General features: G+C 34.5%; 1 protein-coding gene across 6 annotated transcripts in view; it reads left to right on the forward strand.

Annotated features, from left to right (window-relative positions):
- Positions 1-16087, forward strand: part of ZMYM6 (zinc finger MYM-type containing 6) — a 37042-nt gene that overhangs the window by 10663 nt on the left and 10292 nt on the right. For 5 of the 6 annotated variants that reach the window (XM_031464693.2, XM_064493779.1, XM_031464694.2 and 2 more), the window contains exons 5-14: positions 2636-2810; positions 2910-3101; positions 7601-7751; positions 8174-8289; positions 9089-9364; positions 9533-9683; positions 10250-10422; positions 11541-11691; positions 12919-13053; positions 13498-13538. In XM_031464693.2, the coding sequence (XP_031320553.1) occupies positions 2636-2810; positions 2910-3101; positions 7601-7751; positions 8174-8289; positions 9089-9364; positions 9533-9683; positions 10250-10422; positions 11541-11691; positions 12919-13053; positions 13498-13538 (1561 nt within the window). The remainder of the gene's footprint in view (positions 1-2635; positions 2811-2909; positions 3102-7600; positions 7752-8173; positions 8290-9088; positions 9365-9532; positions 9684-10249; positions 10423-11540; positions 11692-12918; positions 13054-13497; positions 13539-16087) is intronic. The other variant, XM_064493778.1, reaches the window with a different exon arrangement.

Here is a 16087-nt window from a genome sequence, read left to right on the forward strand (position 1 = left end):
TGAAACAATGCCTCATTCACAATAGTATATGAAAGTTATTTAATTCTTTAGAAGGTATAAACCCTAAATGGCCAAAAAAATAATGCATTTATTTCTAAAACATCCTTGTGAGCTTTTTGGGGGGTTGTTGTTGCTCTGTAATGATGCATAGATGCAGAGAGAAGTAGCAGCAACAGAGTCACATAAACTTTTTCTACCTCAGTAAGTCTGAAGAAGTTGACATATTTTGCCTGTTTGTGTGCTGATGTAATTCTAGGAATACAGTGCGTTGTCAGTAGTTACTAAAGTAGAGCAAGAGAAGTTGAGAGGTTGGTTTTAGACCATGATGCTATTACTAATTTATTAGCTGTATGACCTTGGGCTAGATATTTAACTTTTCTAAGCCTTAGTTTCTTCATTGGCAAATAGTAGTTGCTTCCTCAGATTTTAATAAGACAGTGTTAGCATAGGACTTAGTACATAGCAAATTCTTAATAAGTGGGATCCTATTATCTTTTAATAATAAATTTGATATTATTTTGTGTACTTAACATATAATTTATGTTATAAATTATGTTTTGTTTTGTCTTTGGAGATACATGATAGTTTCTTTATCTGCTTTTTTATGTTAAGCTTCTAAAAGTAGATCCTGTTAAAATGGAAATCTCCAACCAAAAGGAAGGAGGAATTTTTAAATATTTTACTTAAATGTTCAAATTTAGCTTTGTTCCAAAATGCCCTTCCAATACCTTACTTTAACTCTTTTATATCATTCTCATGAAACTGATCTGGAAGGGTAAATTTAGTTTTCTGTTTTTAGATATTCAGTTTCAACATATCAAATACCAAAAGAAAATAAATTTTAAAGAGCGTAACACAACTTATACATCCAAATGCATATTATTCCCTTAAAAATAGTCACTCTTGTCATTGGCTTTTTACGACAGTGCTGTTGTTCAAAACAAAATTTTTATCTCTTGATTTGGCATTGCCTTCAGAGTCTATGAGACATTCCTTTAGACTAAGTTAGGTGATAAATCTGTATTTCAGCTGGGGTTTGTTTTTTGCAAATTGCCGGAAGTCGCTTGTTGCCTTACCAGCTGACTGTCGAGGATGATTAAACTGTCATACTGTTAAACATGATATTTGACTTTAAAATAAAATTGTGCTTAGAGTTCTTAAAAATTAAAAGAGACGTTAGAAAAAACGTTCAAGCCATGTTGTTGTTGAAAGAGGTGTGGTTTTTCTAAAATAAATGTGAAGATGTAACATTCTTTTGGATGTGTAAGGTTTAGGATGCATTTATATTTATGTGCACAGATTTTTCACTAAAAAGTCATTCTCATTGGTTTATTTACATATACATGGCACTGGCAGATTTACATTATTAAATAACATTCTTAATTGGTCTGATTTCATAGAAAAATCACTTTTCAAAATTAATACTTCATCAGTGTGTAAGCATATCCACTTGGTTTCTAAGATTTAACTGTCATGTTTTTAAGGTTAGGTAAGTTTTAGAAAATTAAAATCGTACTCTGTTGTTATTCTTTTGCAGTTTACCATAGAATAGTTTTGTATAATAAAGGGACAGAATGGAAGGCAGAATGGTGGAATGATGGACTCCATGGACTGTCGAATCAGACTGCCTCGATTTGTATTCTGGCTTCACTGCCCACCAGCTGACTGACTTTGACAAGCTATTTAATCTTTCTGATTTGGTCTCCTAATAATACTTACCTTATGGAGTTTTTGTGATAATGAAATTGGATAATTTGAGTAAAGAGAACAATGCCTGACATGTAGTAATTACTGAGTATACATTACTGTAGTATATAATGTTACTGCCATTATTATTCTTTATTTTGTAGCCTGTACTAGTGTTTTTAATTAATGACTACTTCCTTCAGTTTTGTGCTTGTCGGAAGAATGGCAGTACTTAGCCTCTGTTTTTACTGGCAGTGCTTATTGCAACAATGAGCCCTTACAAAATAACTCTAGGAATCTCACAAAACAACTCAATTATTTTTGTTCTGTCTCATTCATGTTTCCATCTGTCCTCTGATACCAAGCCTTAATAGCCCCTTTGTCATTTGTTTCTGTGTTATACTGAAGTTTTACATATCATGTTAAATTTCAATATGAATCTTTGGTACTTTATCTGTTTCCCAAATCTTGCATTTAAATTTTAAAAAGTTTCCATTCCTTGTCTCATTTACGTTTCTACTCTTAGCAGCTACTGGCTAATAAGAGGACAAGTGTTTTGTGGTGTGGAGTTATGGGATGGCCACTTGTTCCATTGGCTCCAGTGGATGAAACTCGGTTGGAGCTGGAAGCCTCAATGTTTTTTTCATGAGCATCTGGCTGGATATATTTTGAATAGAATTCTCCCTGAACACATGTATAAATTAGATATTATAAACCCCATTTTATACATGAGGAAATTGAGACAGTAATTGCCTCACTCATTGTCACTCAGCTGATAAGTAACAGAACTAATCATCAAACCCAGTTTTCCAGATGCCTTATCCAGGACCAGCCATTTTCTACTATACAATAGCTGCCCTTAGCAAATGTAGTTATTTGAGCTCACAAAGAGGAAGAAATTACAATTATGAAGAACACATTTCATTTTGCCTTTGTTATTTATTTTTAGAGACATTTTAAATCCAAAGGATGTGATCTCAACCCGATTTGAAAATTCCTCTCCTAGCAAAGATTTCTGCAGCCAATCATGCCTTTCTTCTTATGAGCTAAAGAAAAAACCTGTTGTTACCATATATACCAATAGCATTTCAACTAGGTGCAGCATGTGTCAGAAGAATGCTGATGTAAGTTCCATTTCACCTTCATTGCGATTCTGCTCAAAGATCAGAGATTTTTAACCTGGCTCTGCTTATTTTGTATCTGTATGTGTTTTTATTTCCTAGATACGATTTGAAGTTAAATATCAAAATGTGGTACATGGTCTTTGTAGTGATGCCTGTTTTTCAAAATTTCACTCCACCAACAACCTCACCATGAACTGTTGTGAGAACTGTGGGAGCTATTGCTATAGTAGCTCTGGTCCTTGCCAGTCCCAGAAGGTTTTTAGTTCAACAAGTGTCACAGCCTATAAGCAGGTATGAACAGCAGTCTGATGCATGTAGTTCAGCTCACGCTTTCTGAGGTGGCTGCACAGGGATGAAATGCAGAATAAAAGGGTGAGCTTTTCCCATCTGTTGATCTCAGTGTGGATTTCCTCTCCAGAAAAATGGGGTAGATTCTGATACTGTAAGGATTGATGTTGGTAGTGAGATGATATAGCTGAACTAGATCATTTTTTAGGGTTTCCTTCATGGCCAAGAATTTACAAGTATAATTTCATGGTTTGCTACAAGCCTGAAATATTTTGTGACATATTGATTGTGAAGAAAACCCCAAGTTATTGTGAATAAACTATAATCAAGAGTTAAAAGATGATAAAATCAGTGAATCTAAAGCATAGCCTTTTCCTTTTAGAAAGTAAAATTCATTTTAATGAATTATAAAATTTTGGAATGAATTGTAATTATTTTGGTAACAATGCCTCATTAGAATCTTTAATTTTTGGTAGTTTGGTTACTAAATATATCCATTTGTGTCAGTTTCACTATTGCTAAATAATTTGAGGTCTTTAAAATGTTATTTTTTTAAAAAAGGGTATAAATAATAATTAAAAATTTTTTTCAGTTAGCAAGTTAGGTTTATTTTTAATTCCTCTCAGCAGTTGATAATAGGCATTCATCTTGGAAAGTATCCTTTTTCTAGGAATTTAGCCACTTAACGGCAGTCTGGTTACTACTTTGACAAGAATAGAATCCATGTTATTTATATATGTATATGATACAAAAATCAGTTCCATTCCTAATTTTGTTACTGGTATTATACTCTGTCAACTGCGTAATTGATGTTTCTCTTCTACCTGGAAGATTATGTATTAAAATTTAACAATTGATATTTTCCTACCATTTACTTCCCTATATAATTTCTTACTGAAAGACCTTAGTATTGTGTCAGTGACAGTTTAGTTAGTGGTTAGGAGCCTGGATTTTGGAGTCACGTGGAGTAAATTTAATCTACTTTTCTGCTTACTTGTTAATTAAAGTTAATTTAAATTTTGTTAATATAATTTTTAAAGCATCTCACTATGTTGTTGAGAATTCTATGATACAAGTGTATATAAATTGCTTAGTATGGGGCCTGGCTCATGGTAAGCACTCAGTAAGTAATAACATTGGTAATTTATATAAATGTTAGCTATTATTATTATCATTTTTTGAAACATGAATTAAACTTACAGGAAAATTTTATTTTGAAACTTATCTCGAGAAACAGGTAGTTCTGTAGGATCTCCTAATATATATTAGATGTCATTTCTATCCCCTGCTAAAGAGTTTTACTAGATAAGGAACCTTCAGGGTGGTAGACTCTTTCCTAGACTGATGTCCAAGTCTGTACTAAGGATGGTTCTTTGGTTCATGGATTACTTGGTCTTCTCTGATTATTTGTGATGAGAGAAGTATGTTATGACTACATAATCCATTACTTTTAGTGTGTGTTTTTGTTGCTAATATATTTGAGGAGTTTCTGATTTTTTTCAATTTACATTTTATAGGCATACCTCAGAGATATTGTGGGTTTGGTTCCAGACTACTGCAATAAAACAAGAATATATGTATGTGTGTATGTGTGTGTATATACATATATATATATATACACACACACACATATATATATATTTATAAGTTCTAGTATACACACACATATACAACTTATATATGTAATTGACTTATATTCTTGGTTTTACTAAAGGTATGTTTCAGGTCTATGGATGCTTTCAAAAAGTGAACAGCTAATCTTTAAATAATTCTAAAATAGTATTTATGGACATTTTATCAGTTAAGAATTTTAGAGACATGTGATTGAATTCATCCAATTTCTGTAGCTAGGAAAGCAGCTTACCAGATAACTAACTAATATATAGATTATGTCTTTTCCTCACCTTTAGAAAGAGAGAACATATATAGGCATATCTCAGAGGTATTGCATGTTCGATTCCAGACCACCACAGTAAAGTGAATATTGCATATAAAGTGATTCATACGAATTTTTGGCTTCCCAGTGCATGTAAAAGTTATGTTTACACTATACTGTAGTCTGTGAAGTATATAATAGCATTGTGTCTTAAAAATATGCATACCTTAATTTAAAAATACTTTATTGCTTAAAAATGCCAGTCATCATCACAAGCCTTCAGTAAGTTGTAGTCTTATTGCTGGAGGAGGGTCTTGTCTCGATGTTGGTAGCTGCTGACTGATCAGGATGGTGATTACTAAAGGTTGGAGTGGCTGTGGCAGTTCTTACAATAAGACAACAATTAAGTTTGCTGCATGGATTGACTCTTCGTTTCATGAACAATTTCTTTGTAGCATGCAATGCTGTTTGATAGCATTTTACCCACAGCAGAACTTCTTTCAAAATTGGAGTCAATCCTCTCAAACTCTCTCACTGCGTTATCAACTAAGTTTATGTAATAGTCTAAATCCTTTTCTGTCATTTCAACAGTCTTCACAGCATCTTCATCAGGAGTAGATTCCATCTCAGGAAATCACTTTTTTGCTCATCTGTAAGAAGCAACTCCTTGATCGTTAAAGTTTTATCATGAGATTGCAGCAGTTCATTCACATCTTCAGGCTCTGCTTCTAATTCTAGTTTTCTTGCTCTTTCCACCAATCTGCAATTACTATAGTCACTGAAGTCTTAAACCCCCTCAGAGCCATCCATGAAGGTTGGAGTCACCTTCTTCCAAACTCCTGTTAATGTTGATATTTTGATCTCTTCCTGTGAATCTTATATGTTCTTAATGGCATTTAGAATGGTGTCTCCTTTCCAGAAGGCTTACATTTTACTTTGTCCAGATCTATCAGAAAAATCACTATAGCAGCTTATAGCATTACAAAATGTATTTCTTAAACGATAGGACTTGAAAGTTAATTATTCTTTGATCCATGGACTGCAGAATGGATGTTGTGTTAGCAGGCATGAAAACAACATTAATTTCATTGTACATCTCTGGCAGCTCTTGGGTGACCAGGTGCATTGTCAATGAGCAGTAATATTTTGAAAGGAATCTTTTCTTCTGAGCAGTAGGTCTCAACAGTGGACTTAAATATTCAGTAAACCATGTTGTTAATAGGTGTGCTGACATCTAGGCTTTGTTCCATTTATAGAGCACAGGCAGAGTGGATTTAGCATAATTCTTAAGGGCCCTATACTTTTTGGAATAATAAATGAGCTTTGGCTCATTTCAAGCTGGCTTCACCAGCTATATTAGCCCCTAACAAGAGAGTCAGCCTGTCCTGTGAAGTTAGGCATTGACTTCTCCTGTCCAGCTATGAAAGTCCTAGATGGCATCTTCTTCTGATAGAAAGCTGTTTTATCTACATTGAAAATCTGTTGTTTAGCAGAGCCACCTTCATTATTTTAGGCAGATCTTCTGGATAAATTGCTGCAGCTTCTACATCAGCACTTGCTGCTTCACATTGTACTTTGATGTTACAGAGGTGGCTTCTTTCTTTAAAACTCATGAACCAACCTCTGCTAGCTTCATACTTTTCTTCTGCAATTTCCTCACCGTTTTCAGCCTTCACAGAATTGAGGAGAGGTAGGGTCTTGTTTTGGATTTGGCTTTGGCTTACAGGAATATTGCGGCTGGGTTGATTTTCTCTCCCGACCACTAAAACTTTCTCCGTATCCGCAGTATTGCTTTCTCATCATATGTATGTTCACTGGAGTAGCACTTTGAATTTCCTTCAAGAAGTTTTCCTTTGCATTCACACCTTGGCTAACTGGTGCAAAAGGCCTACCTTTAGGCCCATCTCAGCTTTTGACATGCCTTACTAAGTTTAATCATTTAAGTTTTTGATTTGAAGTGAGAGACATGTGACTCTTCCTTTCACTTGAATACCGAGAGGCCATTATAGGGTTATTAACTGGCCTAATTTCAATATTGTGTCTCAAGGATTAGGGAGGCCTGAGGAGAGGGAGGGAGATGGAAAATGACAAGTCAGTGGAGCAGTCAGAACACAACATTTATCAATTTAATTTGTTTTAAATGGGCATGGTTCATGGCCCTCCACAACAATTACAGTGTTAACATCAAAGATCACTGATCATAGATCACCATAACAAATATAATAATAAAGAAAACGTTTGAAATATTACAGAAATTATCAAAATGTGACACACTGAGCAAATGCTGTTGGAAAAATGGCATTGATAGACTTGCTGGATGCAGGGTTGCCACAACTCTTCAATTTATAAAAAATTCAGTATCTGTGAAGTGTAATCAAGTGTAATCAATCTGTCAAGTGTAATCAATAAAATGAAGTATGCTTGTATTATTATTGTCTGAAAACTTATTTTTCCCCACATCCCAGCTTTCAGAAAAGTCTGTACTTCGTGTAGCTGCTGTCGTTGTCATGCTCAGGTAGTTCAGCCAGAGGTGCTGGTTATAGGTAGTTTTTCTTTCTTTTCTTAAACTGTATGTATATATGTATGCTTGTACTAGGTATCTAAATGTTTTTTTTTATTTAAATAGAATTCAGCCCAAACTCCTCCATATGCCTTGGGGAAATCATTGAGGCCCTCAGCTGAAATGATTGAGACGACGAATGACTCAGGAAAAACAGAGCTTTTCTGCTCTATTAACTGCTTATCTGCTTACAGAGTTAAGACCGTTATTTCTTCAGGTAATAATTACATTTGCTAAATTTATAGTTTTTTTTTTCTACTATTGAAGAAGAATATAATGCTTTTCTTTACTTTATTACAAATTAAATTGATCTATATGGTTAAATAAAGACCCAAGATTGTTTTAGTTTCAAAGAGCTGACTTTTAAATGAAAATAGTTTTTCAATGATTTTCCTGGTTGGAGGATTTATTTTGTAATTTCACATATGAGAAGAAAGAAAGAACACTTAGAAGTTCCAAGTTAACTTTTGTGTAAATAAGACTTACTTGAGGTTAGCTGTAGTTAACTTTACATATTATTGTATAGTTTATTTTTCTGGTATATTACTTAGTATTTGGTTTTTTACTCTCCTAATACATTTTTGAATCATTTGATCATCTATGTAACTTATTCACTGGTTTTTATATTTTGCTACCAAGGTGTCCAGGTTTTGTGTCATAGCTGTAAAACCTCAGCAATCCCTCAGTATCACCTAGCCATGTCCAATGGAACTATATACAGCTTCTGCAGCTCCAGCTGTGTGGTGGCTTTCCAGGTATGATCTCAGGTAGCATTGCACCCTTGCAGTTCTCTTAGGCATTGGTCTATGACAAAATGTTAACTGCTGAAGGACCATACTTATTAAAGATTAAGTTAGAAAGAAAATTCTGTTCAGCTGTGGTCCCAGAGGTCATTTCTGAGAATGTGTGAGCCCAAGATTTGAGCCTCGGTCCTCCTTTATTCAGAATCCTCACCTAAATTACCTTTTTCTCCGTCCTCTCCCTTGGCTTTCTCCCTTTCAGAAGAGTGGAAGCTAGGCTATGGCTTGGATAGGTGGTATGGTGGTGTGCTTTTCCCTCATCCTGGGCCAGATGCATAATGACTCCTGGCGTGGAATTGGAAGTCTCCACTTGTTGCATTCTCTCCTCATTCTCTGATACACAGAGAAAGGGTAGGGTTTAGCAATCCCTTGGGTGGAAAGATGTCCCTCGCACCAGGGAGAAAGAGACTACTGGTGACCACTGTGCTCTTAATAGCCATCCGAGGCTGGTTGGTGATGGGAGGCAGGTGGAGGGGTATCCGGGGGGACAGGGGAGACTTGCTCTTTAATTTATTAATTAGAGTCATGTACAAGACATCTTTGGAAAGCCTGAATTCCAGTCCTCAACCTTTTAACATTGCATTTCTCAGTCCTATTCTGGAAGTATGTCATTTCAGCTCTTTCTGTGAACTACTTTATAGAATTAAAAAAAAATGTTTGGGGTGCATTAATTTATTAAAATGAGAAAATGAAAATTACCAAGTTGCCTTATTTCTCAACTGATAAAATCTTTACCTCATTTGTGTTCATTCAGAATGTATTTAACAAGCCAAAAGGAACAAACTCTTCAGCAGTGCCTGTGTCTCAGGGCCAAGTGGTTGTAAGCCCACCCTCTGGGTCAGCAGTGTCAGCAGGAGGAGGTAACACCTCTGCCGTTTCCCCCAGCTCCATCAGTGGCTCTGCCGCAGCCAGTCTCCAGCCTCTTGCTGCTCAGTCCCAGCAAGTTGCTTTAACCCATAGAGTTGTTAAACTCAAGTGTCAGCACTGTAACCATCTGTTTGCCACAAAACCAGAACTTCTTTTCTACAAGGTAAAGAGAGATCATGAAAGGGATTGACTATGAGTTTATCCAATAGAAGTATTTTTGTTTTTTCATCTTCAACAGTCACTCAGTTTGCTTTGAAATGAGAAAAACAGGATTTCTTAAAAATAAAGCAACTTGTTTAATTAGATATTAATGACTGTTCTTCCTCTGCAGGGTAAAATGTTTCTGTTTTGTGGCAAGATTTGCTCTGATGAATACAAAAAGAAAAATAAAATTATGGCAATGTGTGACTACTGTAAACTGCAGAAAATTATAAAGGAGACGGTACGATTCTCAGGGGTTGATAAGCCATACTGTAGTGAAGGTAAAGAAAAAATTCAGTTTTGGCCACAGAGCATGTGGTTGTTATGTAATTCATGATGAGTTGGGCTGTTAATCCACAATTAATTTTCAAGTAATTTGTTTATGAGGTATAATTTGAAGCTTTTTTTATTGAGTTTATACTTTTCACTTTAAAATCTGTGCTTTTAACTGTTATAATAATCTCAATAAAGAAAAACTTTCAAAATATAATTAGGTCAATGGTATTAGTATAGAGAATAGAAAATCTTTTCGTGGGTTTAGCTGTGACTTCAGAGATCGTTTTGTTTTTGCACCCATTTATAAAGAGGTACTTAAGCATTTATTGCTTCTTGGCTTTGATGTTTCTGAATATAGACGACTTAATATTTAGAGTATATGTTTCAAAGGTGATACGGGTTTGTTTGGTGAATATAGAGACTGTCTCTTAATTTAGAGGCAAATAATTGTGTCAGGAATATAGAAAGAAATTAGCTTAAAGTTGGTATCTAACACTGTGGAAGCTCACTTTACCTCCTTCAAGTTAATGTAAACTTGATTTTTCTTCCTTTTATTCCTTCTGGTTCTCAGTTTGCAAATTCCTCTCTGCCCGTGACTTTGGAGAACGATGGGGAAAATACTGTAAGATGTGCAGTTATTGCTCACAGACATCTCCTAATTTGGTAGAAAATCGATTGGAGGGCAAGTTAGAAGAGTTTTGTTGTGAAGATTGCATGACCAAATATACAGTTCTGTTTTATCAGGTAAGTGTAATATACTTCTTTGGCTTTCTTAAGTTAGTACAAATTATTTTCTATTTAAAATATGTTCAGATTATGTAAAGAAAAATTTGGTGTTTAGAACTGGGAAAGTAAATTATAGGCTCCTAAAGCAAAATTCAATTGAATATAAACATGAAATCTCTGGGGTAAAGAGTATAGGATTTCTGGAGACTTTGTTGTTGAGGACGTGTTCCTTTTATTTTTGCTTTCTTGTAAGCCACACTGACCTTATTTATAACTGTGAGTTCTTTCTAGTTAGAACTTTACATAGTTATGTTGCCTTAAGTGGCCCTCTCATTCAGAAGGTTACTGTGAGGAATTTGAAGTCAGACCTTGTTCTCACTTCATAGGTCAAATGACTGTGACTGACTTCTTTACCCCTCACATGCCTCCTTTTTAAAAAAATTACTTTTTTGAAAAGCTAGCAATGAAAGCTACAATTAACTGAACCACTCATACATGTCTAGTGCTTCATGAGGTTATTTCATTTAATCCTCACCGTAATCCTAAGAGGTAGGTATATTATTGCCAGTTTATAAATAAGGAAAGAGTAGAGATCCAGGGAGGTTAAGTAATGTGCCGCTGAAGAAGCTGGTAGGTGACAGCTAGATAGCCCCTGTAACACTCCAGTGAAATCACTGTGTACTTGTTCACCTGCCTAAAATAGAATTTTCTTTTGGGGGGAGGTGTGTCTTTTTTTAAAATTGTATGACCAGGCCCTATCTCAGTGCTCAAGATGAAGGGTACGTAGTTAGATATTTGTTGAACGAATCAGTCTTTATGACTCCAATGCCCATATTATTTCTACTGCAGTAGGCTGCCCCTTAAGCTTAAAAAAAAGCCTACCTTCAGATTCTTTCATCAGTAATTTTGAAAACAGGAGATCAGCTTTTATATCCTCCCGATTGAGGGCATCTATACAAAACAAATAATTAGTATATATATTTTGACCACAATATTTTAAGGTAGGAACCTTACATTTTGTGATTTCACCTGACTCACATATCCTGTTTTCATGGTGCCTTCTGGCTTTATGATGAATGTTATCTTTTCATCATTTTATAGTTGTAAGCCTGCCCTGTTTTACATGTCTTTTTCAGATGGCCAAGTGTGATGGTTGTAAGCGGCAGGGTAAGCTGAGCGAGTCCATAAAATGGAAAGGGAACATCAGGCATTTCTGTAACCTGTTTTGTGTCTTGGAGTTTTGTCATCGTCAGCAAATTATGATTGACCCTATTTCACAAAATAAAGGTAAAATTTAACTTGGCTAATGGGATTTTTATGTCAGTGTTAATATGCTATCTGTATAAACAGTTGTAAATAATATAATAAAAATAAAATTTCACTGGATTCAAGTAACCTGAGTTTCCTTAAAATTTCCTGTAAGAATCCTTAAAAACTGCCCTTGAGGGAAAATTAATCCTGCTGCTTGTTGCTATCAAAATCAAATATACCAAGGAATCAATAAATATATAAGCACTAATTTTTTAGGAAAATTAGATTTAATTGTTTTTGATTGAATTTATCTGTAATATATAACTTAACTAAAGGATATATGCTATTCAGGTAATAAACCAGAAATAAAAATAGAAAATGAGGGCAAACAAAGGAAGAAGATATAAGTATGTTAATATAGTTGCTATGACTGGTATAAGGTTTGATCTGGAGCTTGCTTGTAGCCAAAGAAAAAAGAACAACACATTAATTATAGCAGAAAAAATAAAGTAGAACAGTTCTTCATGGGTAGCAAAGTTTTTCCTGGCTAAGAATAAAATAATTTTGCAAGTAGGACAGCTAATGTGGTCAAAATAACCAGATGAATAGAGATATGTGGCGTGTTCTTAAAGTAGTTCTCCAAAGTAGCACTTCTCTGAGTTAGAATAAAAATGTTTGATGTTATGTTCTCTGATCAAAGCCTGAAGTGCTGCTGAATGGACAGAATTCACATGCTTTGGCTCCTTACATTCTGGCCTTTGTCTACCTTTGCGTCTTGTTAATCATCACCGTAATCATATATGCCTTGTGCTTATCTTTTGTGTTACCATCCATTCCCTAAGACCAGTTAGGGTGGTGGTAGAATTTTGATTCTATAATGTGGGTTAACAAAATCAGTGTTCTTATGTGGATGGACAGCTACCTCACCTACTTATTTATAAAAATTATTATGTTAAATTTTTATTTAACTGTAGGAATTTTATTTAGCTGTAAGAATTTTAATATTCACTAGTAGAAAAGTCCAGTTAATCCTGAAGCTGATACCTGTATTTTTACCTGTTAAATATCACTTAAAGTTTATAATTTTAGAGAATCAGTCACCTTTTAGGTACTAATGAACACTAATCTGAACAGAATCACCCAACCCAACATTATGCAGAGGTAGATATTTGCATTGTACCTTGAAACTTAGTTGTTAAGTGGGGTCTTGTGTGTGATCCTTTTGTTTACACTAAGTCTAACCTTTTTGTTTATTTTAATCAGTAATTGTTCCTAAGGTGCAGACTGCTTCAATGGAGCTCCCTTTTGCAAGGACAAATATAACACCAGTTATAACTAATGTGGTGTCATTGGCAAAAATATCTCCTGCCCAGCCTGCAGGGAACAGTGTTTCAAAAGGTATGACTTGCTGTAAAGGTATGCGGGTAGACTAGAGAGGTGAGTGTTGTCTAGTGTAAGTAGATGTTATTGATAATATTTAGATACACATTTATATGCAGAAACATGCTTCTCTGTCTCTGAGGGAAGCGGGTAGCCAGCAGGGTGGCATTTGTAGGGAAGGAAGTGGTATATATAGTTTATTTTTTTAAGAACCCAAGTGATTTTAATAAAGCTTCCTTTACCATCAGAAATTTTAATACAGTAGGATGGGGCTGGGGCCCAGGAATCCCTGCCTTTACCAAGCACCCCAGGTGATACTGCTGCCAAGTGTCCTTGTACCATTTTTTGAGAAATTCTGGACTAGACTCTAGACCACCTTAATGAGAGGAAAGTAACCTCTTGGTTTCACTGCTTACTTCTGTTTATTCTAGGGATAATAATATATGTTTTAATTTATAACAGGTGCAGTTATTACTAAAGAGGCAACAAAGATCATTGAAGATGTAAGTTTTATTGTTAATGTTTTTCTGATTAATGCCCCTTAGGTTAAGTTTCACTTTGGATATAGATTTCTAATATATATCTGAGTACATTTCTATCTGCAGCTTAGTCTTCTAAAAAAGTAGAGTAATATATGATGCACTAATTTTTTGTTTCCAAGTCTTAGATCTAATAAGATGCATTCCTGATTCATTGTTTGTGTTCTGGTTCCCTAGTTTCTTTAAGTACTTGTTAATTTTCTCTGGTTGCTTGTTTTTCTCTTTTACTACATTCAAGTATTTTTCTATTAGACTAGAAGGTCTCTCTTGAAAAGATTCAGTATATTGTTGTTTTATGCATGTTTGAATTATGTGAGGCTGAAAATAGTGCAAAATAAAAATATATTTAAAATCCCATTTTATTGTGAAACTTTCAAAAATTAAAAAAAATTTTAAAGAAGTTTGTAATTTCAAATCTTGCAGGCTGAAAGAATTGCAAACTATGTCATTGTTGTTCTATGTCAGCATCACTTTAGCAGGAAAACAAAACTCCCATCATCCTTTATCAATATCAGACTTAATGTGTCAGATCTTGGGTTACTGTTTTTAGTGACTGTTGTGTTCCTCTCTTAACTTTTGCTCCTAAGACAATTAAAAATCTTTAAAAAAAAACCAAAACCATGTAACAGTGTCATTCAAGTTCATTAAGTGGTGGTCTATGCTAAAAAGTGCGCCCCAAATTCAATACGTTTGGAGCAGAAGTTAGATGTGATAAAACTCTGTGAAGAAGGCCAGACCATTGCTATGATAGCTCACACTGTTAATTTAGGAGAGTGCACCCTGCATGGTATTAGACATAGTGCTAAAAAAACCCAAAAGCAGCATTAAAGCTGGTGTACCCTTTAGTTCACAAAATTTTCTATCTTATAACCAGGAAAGGATAATGGAATAAATGGAAAAAATCCTGGTAACACAGCTGCCATAATATGCCCCTAAGGCCGTGTTCTCATCTGTGCTAAAGCTTGAAGTATTTTTGATGATTTGAAAGAAGGTGACATTGAGACAAAAGGTTTACTACAAATCATGGCCAGCTTTCCAATTTTAAAGCCCACCAAGGTTTTAAGGATATAAAAATGAGCATACAGGCTGTATCTACTAACACTGAAGCTATTTCAGCTTTACCAGAATTTAAAGAGGCTTAAACTTGGGAAGACGACATAACATCTGCTAATAAAGGAACTATGAAATGGTAAAGAAAGTAACTTTGTGCAAGGTTGATGAAAGGGACGTTGAAATTTTGCTTGGGTTGTTGCTCAGGGATTAATATAGGAAGACTTGCTAGAATTAGAAAAACAAAGGTTGGCAGGAAGAGGGCCCCAGCAATTAGCCTGGGCCTTCAGCAAGCACATCAGCTAGCAGTGAAGTGACTGTCATAGGCTTTTGACCATATTTCAGATGAAACAGTTGCTATTTTTGAAGATGCTCCAAATGTAGATTGAGGTACCATGGTGGCAAGGCGAAAGATGGACAGTGTGTCTGCATATCAAGAAATCCTTAGTGAAAAAAATGAGAAAAAAAAACCAAGCCACATTAGATTCATTCTTTAGCAAAAATCTTCCAGGGAATCAGATCAGCCTTCACCAAAATGTGGAGTATAGTTTATCCTACCTGGTTTAATATTTCGTAGATCTCCTATTATTAGTGTTGGAAGATGATAATGATAATTCTGCTTAATTATTTTCAGGCAGTATACCACATTAGTTAATGGACTATCATTAAGTTAATTTTGTATTTATTTGTATATTATGTATTGTACATTAAATTATATTTTAAAACTAATTGATTAATAAATCACTGTGTTATAGAATAATTTTGTTATTAACTACCTATTTGTATAATGAATTGTTATTAATGTATTATATCTTATATTAGTAAGTACTATTAATATGTGTTATAAAATATTCTGTATTTGTTGTAGATTTATGTACTCTGAGACTGCATTCCTCCTCTACTTAATATGTATGGGATAATTAGTCTTGAATTATGGTAGTTTTGAATATTTAGGATTTTCAAGAACCTATCCCTCATATTAAATGTGACTTTGCTCTATATATGTTTTCCCTGTGTGGAGTACTTCTATAATTCACCAGTAATTTAAAGTATGTTATAGAACAGCTCTGATTAATATTTTCAGTTTAGTCTATAAAAAGTATACTAATAAATAAGTTAGTGTTCTTATGATTTAAAAAAGAACTGACAGTTTTAGAATCTTTTCTTTGTTTATCTGGGACTTTTTTCTGAACCTCCTTCAGGTTATTTAAATGGTCTTAAATTGAGGGGGGAAAGGTGAGATACAGGAAAGTGCAAATAAGAAAATATACAGCAAATGTCAGCAGACTTTTTCTGTAAAGGTCTAGAGAATAAATATTTAGACTTTGCAGGCCAGACAGTCTCTGTTACAACCCCTTACCTCTGCCATCATAGTACAGAAGTAGCCATAGACAAGACATATTAAATGAGTGAGTGGCTGTATTCCAATAAAGCTTTATTTACAAAAACTGGTAGTGGGCTGG

The sequence above is a fragment of the Camelus dromedarius genome, chromosome 14 (assembly GCF_036321535.1).
Source record: "Camelus dromedarius isolate mCamDro1 chromosome 14, mCamDro1.pat, whole genome shotgun sequence".
Taxonomy (NCBI): Eukaryota; Metazoa; Chordata; class Mammalia; order Artiodactyla; family Camelidae; genus Camelus; species Camelus dromedarius.